Source organism: Mustela putorius, unplaced genomic scaffold (genome assembly GCF_011764305.1).
Source record: "Mustela putorius furo isolate JIRA1106 unplaced genomic scaffold, ASM1176430v1.1 tig00537248_pilon_pilon_pilon, whole genome shotgun sequence".
NCBI lineage: Eukaryota > Metazoa > Chordata > Mammalia > Carnivora > Mustelidae > Mustela > Mustela putorius.
In genome coordinates, this window is record NW_025422387.1 from 2,352,985 (window position 1) to 2,366,456 (window position 13,472).

The following is a 13,472-nucleotide window of genomic DNA, read 5'->3' on the forward strand; positions in this document are numbered from 1 at the left end:
ATGGATGAAGGAAAAGATGGGTGGCTGTTCAATCATATGGACAGATGGATGGGCAGATGGAAAGACGGATGAGTGGACAGACATGAATGGACAGAATGATGGATGGAAAGATGGGTAGTTGGATCAACAAAATGGATGGGTGGAAGGATGGATGGATGGATGGAGATGGTACATGAACGGACAGATGGACAGACCGATGGGTGGAAAGACAGATGGATGAGTACATCACCACTGCCACTGTTGTTTTGCAAGTTTTCCTCCCTGGATCAGCCCCTGTCCTGGCTTCCAATCCTGGGGTCTCTCCCTCGTCCTATCAGACATTACCCCAAAGCTGCAGATTTCCCTTCATGAAGTAGAGATTGTTTCTCTACCCTAAAGGTGCCAACAGTCTCCAATGTTACCCAGGGCTACACAACTTGGTAGCAAAGTTCCGAATCATAAGCCTGGGTTGCCTTCCAGGGCCATGGTGCCCCCTCAGAAGGTCAGAAGGTGCAGTGAGACTGATGGATGGACAGACAGATAGAAAGACGGATGGTGGAGTTACAGCTGACTGCCCACCCCAAGTCTTCCCCCCTCTTGCCCTGTCACAGCCAAGTCCCCAAATACCAGGTCTTCATCTCCCCACCTCTGACCATTGGCAATCTCTGACTCATGAAATCAAACTCTTAGCTCCCTCCAGGAGGAGAACCCACCACCCACTCTGAGACTGAACTTCGGCTTGGCCTTCACCCAAAGTGTGACAGCTGTGCCCGCATATGTCCAGAGAAAATGGCAGCCATGATGAAAATAATGATGACTAAAGCTGACTGAGTCCCGACAGGATGCTGGGCCAACACAGTAACACCCTCCCTGTAGTCCGACTGAGTCCTCATGAAACTCTAAAAGACAAGAAACCTCATTTCTTCAGTTTACAGAGGAGAAAACCGAGTTTCAGGTAAGTAAAGTGATAGGCCCACGATAACCCAGCCAGTAAACACTAAAATTCCAATTTCGGTCTAAACAAGTTGACCCAACAAGCTGTACTCCTGACCAAAATGTTCTACTGCCAACTACCTTAAAGGCAAAAATCATTGAAATTTTCCCAGTATGTGCATCACCCAAGTAAATGAACAGGATAACAAAACTGACAAGGTAGAGAGGGTCGTTAATTCGACATAACAGTTGGATCCGGGTCAATCTACCTGGGGTGCTCTCCACTGCACGCATGACCTTCACATTTTCCTGGATGTTGTAAGCATGCTTGTACTTGTTCTAGGTCCCTTGGTCCATATGACATCACTGTGCAACAGACAGGACCAGTGTTCTTACTTGGGATTCACACATGAGAAACTACAACAAAGAGAAGTTAGGGGACCCCTCGGAGGCTACATGCAGAATGAGAAGCCAGGTAGGCTCTGCCCTCAGGTCTCCTCTCCCCAGCTCCTGGGGTTGGAGGAGGAGCTACAACAGAAGCCTCCCTGGCCCCAGGCCCATGGTGGCCCCTACCCTCCAGAATGAAAGGCTGTCTTTGTAAACAAAGAGGCTAGAGATGATCATGCCTGTGGGGTCTCTATCGTGAGATCCTCTGGAAAAGCAGAGTGCAGAGGGCTTCCCTGATGCCAGGAGAGCAGTGTCCTCGGAGCCTGGAGGTGTCAGAGGGGGTGGGTGGGCTGGGGATGACACGAGACCCAGAAAGCTCCTCAGGCAATGGAACAGATCATGGGAAGAGAGATGGAGTAAACTGCCTGAGGAAGACTAGAAAGGGGAGACTGGGGTTCTGTGCAAAGCAGGTGGGAGGAAATAATGGCCCCTCTAGGATGTCCACATCATAATCCCCAGAATCCATGGATATGTTACTTCACCTGGCAAGACGAAGAGTGAAGACTCTTGAGATGGGGAGATTTTCCTGGCTAACATCCACGTGGCACCCATGTCATTGCAAGGGCCTTCCTAAGGGACTCTGGGAGTCAGGAGGGTCACAGAGGAGATGTGATGACGGAAGCAGAGGTTTGAATGACATGGAGTCGGGACCCAAGGGATGTGAGTGGCCTCTAGAAGCTGGAAAAGGCAATATGTGGCTTCTCCGTCTCAGCTTCAGGAAGGATGCAGTTCTGCTGACAGGTGGATTTCAGCTCAGTGAGACCCATTTCAGACTCTCGGGCCTCCAGACTATAAAATGATCATTTCTTGTTGCTTTAAGTCATTAAGCTTGTAGTGATTTGTTACTGCAGCTAAAGGAAATCGACTCCGCAAAGGAGAGCTCCAGCCAGTGGCCTTGGGTTCTGACAGTAAATATGACCATCCATTCATCTGTTGAGCAAATACTGTATGCTCGGCATCATGCATGGAGTCCCCAGTGATCAGAGCAAACACGGTCCCTCCCATCCAGGAGCTTGCGATCCTGTTTCTGCTTTCCAACCTACTGCCGCCCAGCTCCAAATTCAGCCCTCATTACCTGCTCTATGTAAATGGGCCCGAGCCCTTTCCTTTGCCAAAAGGTGACGTGTTGAGCTGTCAGTAGGGGTGCTGGAGAGACGTTTCCAAGGGAAAGGGCTTTGCCTTGGGATTCTGGTGCACCCTGTCTACGGGCTGTGCACCCGTGCTGGGACTTCTCCAGCACCGGAAGCCATCCCCATGCCCAGCTCCTACAGCGCCCTGCACCCAGCAGCTTTGCCCAGCAGCCACCGATGCCTCTGATGAGACATCTTTCTATAAAGAACAGTCTTCAGGATTCCAGGAAGTTCCACTGGCATGCTACCTCTGCAAGTTCTCCACGTTCCGTGAGCTGGGACCACACCCTGTCCAGCAAGAGCTGGATCTCAGGGCAGGGGGGGAACGGGGGGGACTTGTTCCTGGGGCCCCCAGCTCAGCCCTGGAGCTGTGGATGCTCATGAAGGCTGCCATTCGAACACTCTTCAGCGTTCTCTTTGTTTCTTACTAAGCAATCCGTCATTACTCCAGTCTCTGTTATGAATAATGACCCTTTAGAGCAAACTTTCTCTGTTTAAATTCTTTCTCGTGATCAGAGCCACACTGAGACAGACATGCACAATCACGTAAATAAGCGTGAACTGCAGACACTGGTGGGGTCTACAAGAAGCAAGGGAACAAGAGTGTAAGAAGGACAGAACTAATTTGGTCTGAGCAGCCAGGAGAGGCCTCTCCAAGTGGACTATTGAGGCCAAAAGAGACCAGAAACCAGCCAAGTGGAACATTCTGGGCAGATCCAGGACTCAAGTGTGGCTGTGTTCCGAATGCACGGGCTTCTGATGAACAGGACACACTTGAGACATTGGAGTCGTGTTGTGCAACAAAACCAGCAAGACGGCGGCATCAACCAGAGCCTGTGGACCTTCAGATCCATTCTCTGTGGGGTTCTTGCTGCTCAGAGGACCCAGGCCTGCTTCCCAGGAATGCCTCCCCTTGCTCCAGCCCCGGGGCCAGTGGAATCTTGTTCTGGCCAGAGTTCCCGACTCTTCTGTTGTGTCTGCCTGCTCATCGTACTCATTGCTGAGCTGCGTGTTCAGGCTTCCATCACTATGTTCTCGCTACTTAAGAGCCACCCGTTAAGCACAGAGCCCCCCCATGGTAAGGACACAGCGTAAAACCATAAGCCAACCTCAGCCAGACTGAGGTTGATCTGGAGAATCAGAACGCTGAAGAGTGTTCGAATGGCAGCCTTCACGAGCATCCACGGCTCCAGGGCTGAGCTGGGGGCCCCAGGAACAAGCCCCCCGCCGCCTCCCCTGCCCTGAGATCCAGCTCTTGCTGGACAGGGTGTGGTCCCAGCTCACGGAACGTGGAGAACTTGCAGAGGTAGCATGCCAGTGGAACTTCCTGGAATCCTGAAGACTGTTCTTTAGAGAAAGATGTCTCATCAGAGGCATCGGTGGCTGCTGGGCAAAGCTGCTGGGTGCAGGGCACTGTAGGAGCTGGGCATGGGGATGGCTTCCGGTGCTGGAGAAGTCCCAGCACGGGTGCACAGCCCATAGACAGGGTGCACCAGAATCCCAAGGCAAAGCCCTTTCCCAGCAACAAGCCTATTTGTGGATGTTCTGTGGACAAGTCATGTCTTCCATGCAGAAGCCGCCCAGAGTTAGTTGCCACTGAGAAGAAAGAAAGGAGGTGACGAAGGGAAAGTGGGGGAGAGGAAAGGGAAGGGGAAGGCAGGAAGAGAGAAAAGGAAGCAGCACGTAGAAGGTACTCCCTGCCAAGCACGGTGGGCGGAATTCTCCCCTTGGCAGCTGTGTGTCTGGGGAACGGCTACAGCTACTGACTACAAGAGGAGGAGCTACCAACTTCGGTCCCATGGCCAACTTTACAAAATAGCTCTGGTGCTCGGAGCCACGTCAGAGCCACTCTTTATAGTGCTCTGAGAGATAGATAGCGATACACAGCGCCACTCAACCACCCAAACCCGGCGCCTTCCTGCCAAAAGGAATGAAAGCCCAATGTGAGAAACTGTCCCTGAGTAAAGACCAGCCAGATGGGGAGCACCGGGTGGCGTCAAATGGTCAGAGGCATGCCGCGTGCACAACACACATAAAACCAGCCTCCCTGAGCGGCAAAGCACCAGGATGGCCCCTGAGGGCAGGGAATGGGGGTGACTGAAGGAAGGCAGCAGAGAAACCTCCAGATGCAGGCAAGCTCGCCACTGGTATCCACTGCACTCCACCCCCAGGCACCAGTCAGTAAGACACAGGAGCAGGAAAGGAAAGAGTCAACAAAACAAAATGGCAACCCATGGAACCGGAGAAGATATTTGCAAATGACAGTACAGACAAAAAACTGATATCCAAGATCTATAAAGAACTCCTCAAACTCAACACCCAAAAAAAAACAGATAATCATGTCAAAAAATGGGCAGAAGACATGAACAGATAATTCTCCAAAGAAGACATACAAATGGCTAACAGACACATGAAAAAATGTTCATCATCATTGGCCATCAGGGAAATTCAAATCAAAACCACACTGAGAACCTTACACCAGTTAGAATAGCCAAAATCAACAAGACAGGAAACTATGTGTTTTGGAGAGGATGTGGAGAAAGGGGAACCCTCTTACACTGTTGGGGGGAAGGCAAGTTGGTACAGCCACTCTGGAAAACAGTGTGGAAGTTCCTCAAAAAATAAAAAATAGAGCTTCCCTATAACCCAGCAATTGTACTACTAGGTATTTACTGGGTATTTACCCCGAAGATACAGATGTAGTGAAAAGAAAGGCCATGTGTACCCCAACGTTCATAGCAGCAATGGCCACAATACCCAAAATGTGGAAAGAGCCAAGATGCCCTTCAACAGATGAATGGATAAAGATGTGGTCCATATATACAATGGACTATTACTCAGCCATCAGAAAGAATGAACGCTGAACTTTTCCATCAATATGGAAAGGACTGGAGGAGATGATGCTGAGTGAAATAAGTCGCACAGAGAGAGTCAGTTATCATATGGTTTCACTTACTTGTGGAGCATAAGGAATTACACGGAGGACATTAGGAGAAGGAAAGGAAAAGTGAGTTGGGGGAAATCAGAGGGGGAGACAAACCATGACAGACTGTGGACTCTGAGAAACAAACTGAGGGTTTTGGAGGGGAGGAGGGTGGGTGCTTGGGTGAGCCTGGTGTTGGGTATTAAGAAGGGAATGGACTGCATGGAGCACTGGGTGTGGTGCATAAACAATGAATCTTAGAACACTGAAAAGATAAATAGAATAAAACAGAATAGAATAGAATTAAAACAAAATAAGATAACATAACATAATGGAGTCACTTATGCCACGACCACATCACCAAACCAGGGCCCCACACCCGGCCTCCTGAAAATGTCCACCTCCCTCAGGAACATAGAATTAACTGGTTGGTCTGCAATGTTCTGATCAGCACCAATAAGGCAACCTGTCCCACGGGCCCTCTCCATCCCCCAAAGGAAGAGGAGATAATTTACCCGAGACCCTTTTGTCTGCAATGGAAGGTGACCTCCCCTGAAATAATCCTTTTTTCTGCTTATAACTTTCTTGTCCTGCCTTTAGAGCCCCTCCCTTTCTGTAGCCCTTTGGAAGTCCTTCCTACTTTCTAAATAAGATACTGCCCGATTCGTGAAATGTTTAATAAAGCCAATTAGATCTTAAGGAAAAAAAAAAGAGCAGGGACACCCCACAGGGAAGTGCCGACCCATGCAGAGAGACCATCAAAGCCAGCCCATGATCTAGGGCCACATTCCGAATGCCTGCTTTCCCTGCCCTGCCAGGCTCTTCCTTCCTTCCTGTGTGGGTTTCACCGCCTCCTTCTCTCCCCACCCAATTCTGTGCTGTCCCAGCTCCGAGCCCTGACCCTGTGAGGGACAACCCACTCAGCCCAGAGCTGTGAGTTAGGTCTTCAGGCAGCATCGTGAGAGAGGGTGTCACCGTCAGCAAAGAGCATCTGTGTGTCTGTAACAAAGATCTCATCAGGAAAGGGGATCCCAAGAGACAGGACAACCAGCACATCCCCTGAAGCCCAATAACAGCAGAATAACGGTCCCCACTGGCAGGCACTCTCCTCAGAAGGGGACTTAGGGCCGGCGATTAGGGCCAGCGAAATGCTAAAACCAAAGTTTGGCCAAGGCTACACTGTTGCAAACGCCGAACACACCACAACAGCGTGAAATCAGCCACCAACAACCCATGACAAATGGTCATGGCTGTGTCTGACCCTGGATTTGGTCTGCGGGCTGCTGCACTTGGCCAACCACGGGGCTCTGCCCCTCTCCTGGTTCCAGCCCCCTTTCCTGCTCTTCCCAAAACCGGCACCTGCCCTTCAGAGGAGGGCGTGACCTTCTCCCTCGGAATTCCGTCCTCAGAAGCAACAGGAGGCTGCGGAATCCCCATGAACAGAGAACCACCCGTTAAGCACAGAGCCCCCCCCCCCCATGGTAAGGACACAGCGTAAAACCATAAGCCAACCTCAGCCAGACTGAGGTTGATCTGGAGAATCAGAACAGTCTCGTTCTGCTTTAAAATCCACATCCGTCTCTCTCTGCCCCTTAACAGGGCCATTTCCTGCTGCCTGCAGCTGCACCGAAACCAAAATGGAGACTGCGGCCGAGGCGGGTCAACTCCATTGGGCTAACTTTCGAGAACTAGATAAGCCCAGTAGCTGGGATGAAAGCAAGGGCTTCATTCATGCGCTGACCTTCATCCACAGCATACAGCCACTGTCTCAGGCACTGTTCTAGGTGCTGGGATCGCAGATGTGGACACAACTGACGGACTCCTACCCTCACGGATCTCACCTTGCAGGAAGGGGATGGAAGGGGAGCCCTGCACCTCCAACACCAATAACATCTATAAAGAAGCTGAAACAGGGCAGTGGTGTGAACAGGGAGAGCCGGGCAACGGGGACAGAGAGCCAGTTCCGGCCCACGTGGTTGGAGGGTGCGTCTCTTCACAGTCAAGGTGAAGAGAAGGAGCCAGGCACGGGGACACATAGGGAAAGTATGTTTTGGGCATAGACAAGCGTAAGAACCCAGATATGGGAACTGCAGACTGCATTGGCAGGTGTAGGGTTTCATCTGCGAGGACCTCAACCCTGGTATCCAACTGGAGTATGGACAATAGAAATACCCACAGATTGCCCTACAGTATCTGGGTGCTGACCCTCATGCTTTGTCGCCAGACGGAAGGCTGAAGCAATGCTGAATATTTCCTGTTCCACTGAACATTTCCAGTGCGGGAAGGGGTATTAGGAATGGGGTACTCCTGGGAACTGAGGACCCCTGTGACTCACCAGCATTGTCCTTTTTACACTCTGGAACCTCATGCATGACCCTGTTCTGAGATGGGGCCCCTGAGCCTGGTCATGAACGGAGCTTTAACCAAGCTCAGAGGGAAAATCTGGTCACCTCCCGGCCAGGAACAGAAACGGGAAGTGGTTTTACGGACTCTGGGACTCTCTGCAGGCTCAGCGGGCCAGTCCTCAACAAGCCTGCTTCAGGCTATCACATTTTTCAGCTTGCCTGGCCCCACACTACCTGGGAACTGCCCGGTGAGGCTTGGTGGCCAGAACTGCTCACTCAGCGTGCAGAGCACTGTGCCCACTCGGACGCCTGGTGCGTTCCACTTGACCCAGCCCTCGGTCCTGATGGGGGCCCAGATTGAGGCCATAAAGAACAGGAGCCCCCAGGAAATATTCACCAATATCCGCAAAGGAGAAGAGATTTACGGCAGACTCCAAATAGTTTCTGAAAAGGCATTAGAGAAAGCAGGCTAATAAAATGTAACCCAAGTGTATTTCCCTTGCTTAAACGTTCTCATCAGGTGCATTAAAAAAAAAAAAAAAAACAGGTTATAAAACATGTCATGTTTCTTGGAACATTAGAAGCGCACCAAGAAAACCTCTTGGTGACCCTCTGCCGAAGCTCAAATTTCTCACCATTGCGAGAGGGACGATGCCCACAAAGGATGTCGGGCTGACGAAGATCTCGGAGACGGCCAGCTCACTCATGGAGTCCTCCACCGGGTACTCTACCTGCCAGGTGATGGGCTGTGCCCCGGCCAGGCCGCTGCTGTTGTCAATCCCAAAGTCCACTTGCAGGATCTCATAGAAGGTGCCATTTGCCCTGGAAAACAAACACAGGTCGAAGTGCAGTTGAAAACCTGAGGCTCCACAGAACAACATGAATGCCATGTTCCTCCTTGCCAGTCAAAAGCCCAATACAACAGTGTTGACAGAGCCTGATTCATGGGCTGTCAGTGACCCCCACACCTCCAAGTGGGTGGGCCGTCCGTCTGCAGGGCTCAGTGGAAACCCATCTGTCTTCCCTGGGTAAACAGGTCAGACAGCTCTCCCCACCCCCATGTTTGCACACAGCGAGGGGCCCTGAGCCTCCCTCCATTCCTGAGGCACAGCCTGGACCCTGGCTAATTCCACATTTGCGTATCTGTATGTCTGTGGACCTGTGGCTCAAACTCAGAGCTTTATGATTTGGGGAGAAGGGTGATGACGTCATGGACTGGTGGCAGCATGATGAGACCAAGCAGGGGAAGGACTCCATAGTTCCCTGTCCACTACGTAACCATGAGCGACACATAAGTGATTCCTCGTGTCATGACCCTGAAGTGAGATGAGACATAAGAATTCCCCTGCCTTAATTCATGGAGTGGCAGCACTGCGTATGTGTTTGGAGGAGGGGAAGAAGGCGGATGCGACACAGAAACATGAAAAAGACCAGCGTCACTCTCAGTATGTTTGCACACGGGAGCACCTTGTCACTGACGGGGATGTTGTAAATTATAGGCAGCCCATTGTGCCAGCGGCAGACGTCACTGAACAGAGTTAAGACTAGGGTCATCCAGCACAGGATTTGTGAAGGACTCCTGTTCTGTAGCCTTTCCCGTCACCCCTGATGCTAACTTTATCCCCACCCCAGGAACCTGACAGCAGAGTGACCGATTCCTTGTTCCCCGAGACCTGAGTCACACAAACCATCCTATTCGTTTACTGTCAGTGGGCCTGCCTGGACCAAAATGGGCTTGGAAGCCTTCAGGGTGTGGACAGGGTCTGCCGAAAGAGTTTTGAAAATAACCCCGGGCTTGCTGGTCGCCCACCAGAAATGCCGTACCATGGACAGCTCCCCTCCCCCCTGCTGACTTCAGAAGAGGGTGAAAACCCCAACTGGATGGTTAGAGGCAGCCAAGAGGTACCAGAGGCAAGGGTCAGCCCTAGGGATAGTATTGACAGAACTGACCTGCCCGATGCAGAATTCCACTCAAATCAGAACGACACTAGACTCCAGATAGAACGGGTCATGCCCAACCCTCTTCCATGCAGGCAAGGCTTTAAGAAACTCTCGGATAGTGCTCTGTCCATTACTGTGGCCAGCAGCCAGAAATGGCTATTCACCCTGAAATACAAATTTATTAAAATGACACTTGGGGTCCCAGTTAAGCTGGGTTGGGACATGGGAGCTCTGTCCTCAAGTATCTATTTGTCACGGTGTTCTGCACAGGGAAGACAGCATGTATGGCATAGAGATCCCTCAGTTCGTGAGAAGATGGACAGTGGGCACACGGGAGAACCCCCACCCGGGGGCCCCAGTTTACCTGGGAATCTCTAGTAAGGAGGCAGGACAAGGGGAGGCTAAGAGCAAATTCTGAGTTGCCGACGGGGTTTCAGGGTCTTAGGGACGGAGGCAAGTCTTTACTTCTCCATCTGTTGAGTCTCCTACAAGAGATGCTTGGTCCTATTGGACGAGATCTTCAATTCCTTTGGGCTGCACTGTCCTCGGAACCATGACTTAGGAGTTGCTTTTTTTTTTTTTTTTAAAGATTTTATTTATTTATTTATTTGACAGACCGAGATCACAAGTAGGCAGAGAGTTAGGCAGAGAGAGAGAGAGGGAGGAAGCAGGCTCCCCGCTGAGCAGAGAGCCCAATGCGGAGCTCGATCCCAGGACCCTGGGATCATGACCTGAGCCGAAGGCAGAGGCTTTAGCCCACTGAGCCACCCAGGCGCCCCTTGGGAGTTGCTTCTAATTCCTCCTGGGTTCTCAGCACTTGGTAGACCTCAGCAAGGCAAACACCAAGAAATTGAGACCCCCAGCAAGAGAAGAAAAGGAGCATAACTCTCTGTGTTCTCAGCGATTTGATCCTGCAAAATCTGCGCTCTGGTCTCGGGGGTATAGAAACAGCCAGTCTTAGGGCAGAGGGGGCAGGGTCTGTGTGAAAGGGCCAGCCCCCTCCTCTCTTCCCGGGCCTTTCCTGGTCCTCTCTGACTGTCCAGCCCATGAGCTGCCCGAGCTACAGGAATCTGCCCGAGTCCAGCTACAAACGGATCAACTCAGAGTCACTTACGCACAGGTTTTTATTTTAAGTCATTTCCTTCAAACCGGAGGAAAGGGGTCTTTTTAGTTTCAGGCAGCTGGCATGCTTGCTAATAAGTCCATTTCTATGGAAATGGGTTTATAATTATTAACTTTACCTGGTCTTGATCTGTCCTGGATAAACCTTTCAAATTTAGAAAAGTGCTTCACGATCCTCTCAATTTAATAATTACCAACTGCCTTTGAGGAATCTGGATCAGTATTGTGGCTGTGAGATATTCATGAGATATGTTTCCCTGGGGTGGAGAAGTGTGTGTGTGTGTGTGTGTGTGTGTGTGTGCGCGCGCGTGTGTGTGTGTGTTCGGAGGGGTCAGGCAGGAATTGCTACTTGGCTGCTGCTCCCCTCGAGGCTGAGCACTGAGCATCCTCCCAGAAGGACTTGGTTCCCAAAGTCCTGTTTCCCACGGAAGCTTCTGCTTGAGTAAAGCTGAGCATCTTCCCCAGGACTCCAGGACCCCTAAGGTGGGGCTGAGGCCGCTTTTGAATGCACAGTGTGACTGCAGCTCAGACACACAGGCAAGAAGGAGGAGAGATGGAGACAGGGGAGGGGTATGGGGGACCCAAACCAGCAGCTTTGTCGCCGAGAGCCACATCCCGCCATTTCTCAGCATCTAACTCATGATGACAATCATGGCTGTTTGGGGGAGGGAGGGGAGGAAGAAGAGAGGGAGAAATAAGAGAAGGGGGAGGGGAGGGCTCGAAACCTTGAACTCTTCTCCAGCAAGTTGTACCATTTACATGCATGATTCCCCCACCACCCCCACCAACCCCTAGATGGTTCTGAGCTCCCAGGCTGAGCTGCTGAAGCTTTCCCCACATGAGCCTCTCTAGAAGTGGAGCAAGAAAGGTTGACCTCCGTCGGGATCTCCGTCTTAAGAGCTTTTCTCTGGCATTACGTTTTTAAATGACCCAAAGCAAGGCACCTACTGGCTCATGACCCCATTGAGCAAAGGTCCCGGGAGAGGTTGTGCTGCTTCCTCCCAGTGAGCACAAGAAGGCTGAGCTCCAACCTCCCTCTAGCCTGTTCACTCTGTGGGGACCGGGAGGTGCCTGCGGCAGCTGACACACCCAAAAAACTGTAGGCCTTCAGTGCCTATCTGTTTAATTCACTGACCACACCTAAACGGCGCAGTCAGACACCTGTAAAGATCCAGGGCTGCCCTCTGCATTCCAGGAGACAAGGAGTTACCAGCCCGCTGAGTTCTGAGCCATGTTCTTGGGCCTGGCTGGACAGTGTGTTTATACTCTTTGCTCTGAGAAGGTAGGTCTGTCTCCACGACCACAATGTCATTCTCTTCTTTAAGACTTGGTTTTTTCACAAAGTTTTAAGTTCACAGCAGAGTGGAGGGGAGGGTACAGAGACACCCCCCCACCAGAAGCCCCCTGACCTCCCCACGACTTTCTCCCACTATCAGCCTCCCCGCCAGACAGTACATTTGTTACCACCGATGAACCTATGTTGACATCACCACCACCCAAACTCCATGGCTGACTTCACAGTTCAGTCTCGGTGGCGTACATTCGACGGGCTTGGACAAACGCAGGATGACCTCCATCTACCCTCATGGTGTCCTATAGAGAAGTCTCACCATCCTCTGGCAAGTCCCCTGTGCTCTGCCTATCCATCCCTCCTCTGCCCACTCCCTGGAAGCCGCTGAACTGTTTGCTGTCTCGGTCGTTTTGCCTTTTCCAGAATGTCCTATCACTGGAATCCTATGTGTGAACCCTCTTCAGACTGGCCTCTTGCACTTAGAAATATGTATTTAAGGTTCTTCCACATCTTTTCGTGGCTTGACAGCTCGTTCCTTTTAAGTGCCGAATAACTTTCCATTGTTGGGATGGACCACGATTTATTTAATCACTCACCTACTGAAGGACATCTTGGTGGACATAAGCTTTCAACTCCTTTGGGCAAAATACCAAGGAGAGGACTGCTGGGTGGCATGAACCTGACTCTTCAAAGGCCAAAGCCTATTGTAACATGACAGTCACCATGGTCCCCGGCACACTCATTTATGCAGTGACATTTAGTAAGCACATATTATGCATTAGGCACTGAGCATTCATTGGTAGACGAAACAGATAAGATCCCTGTCTTGCTGGTCAGGTAAATAAAGAAGGCAAGTCCTGGTCGTGGAAGATGCTGTCCTAAAATGAAATAGAATTACCTTTCTTTTTTAAAAAAGCTGAACAAATTTTTTAATTTAAAAAATTTAAATACAAATAAATACAAAAAAAAATTTAAATCAAAAGGGTCCATTTTTATTTTAAACTAGAATATAGATTACAACAGGAGACCATGAAAGGTCTGGGGCCTGCCTGTATAGGAAATGATATTTGAGCTGAGACCCAAAGGATGATGAGAAGCCAGACAGACCCTCAGCAAATGTTTGTTGAATAAATGAGTAAATCTATTTTAAGCTTTAAAAAAAAAAAAAATCGTGGGAAAAGCTTATCCCAAGCCATTCAGCATGAGCACAAGGTGCTAAAGGCAAAAGAACATCCATTCAGTGTTTGCTCAAACACCACCTGCTCAGTAAATCCCCTTCAGGCCACGCTATCGAAAGTTCCATCCCCATACCTACAGCTCTGACCCCGTTAGCCAGCTCTCTGTTTCCTGTGGCTTTTACC

At 50.6% G+C, this 13,472-nt stretch overlaps 1 protein-coding gene across 2 annotated transcripts in view; it reads right to left on the minus strand.

Moving 5' to 3' along the window:
* Positions 1-13,472, minus strand: part of LOC101687323 (transmembrane protein 132B) — a 353,637-nt gene that overhangs the window by 82,248 nt on the left and 257,917 nt on the right. For both annotated transcript variants that reach the window (XR_006604769.1, XM_045073646.1), the window contains exon 4: positions 8,393-8,579. Coding sequence is in view for 1 of the 2 variants with exons in the window: in XM_045073646.1 (XP_044929581.1) it covers positions 8,393-8,579 (187 nt within the window). In the remaining variant the exon portion in view is untranslated. The remainder of the gene's footprint in view (positions 1-8,392; positions 8,580-13,472) is intronic.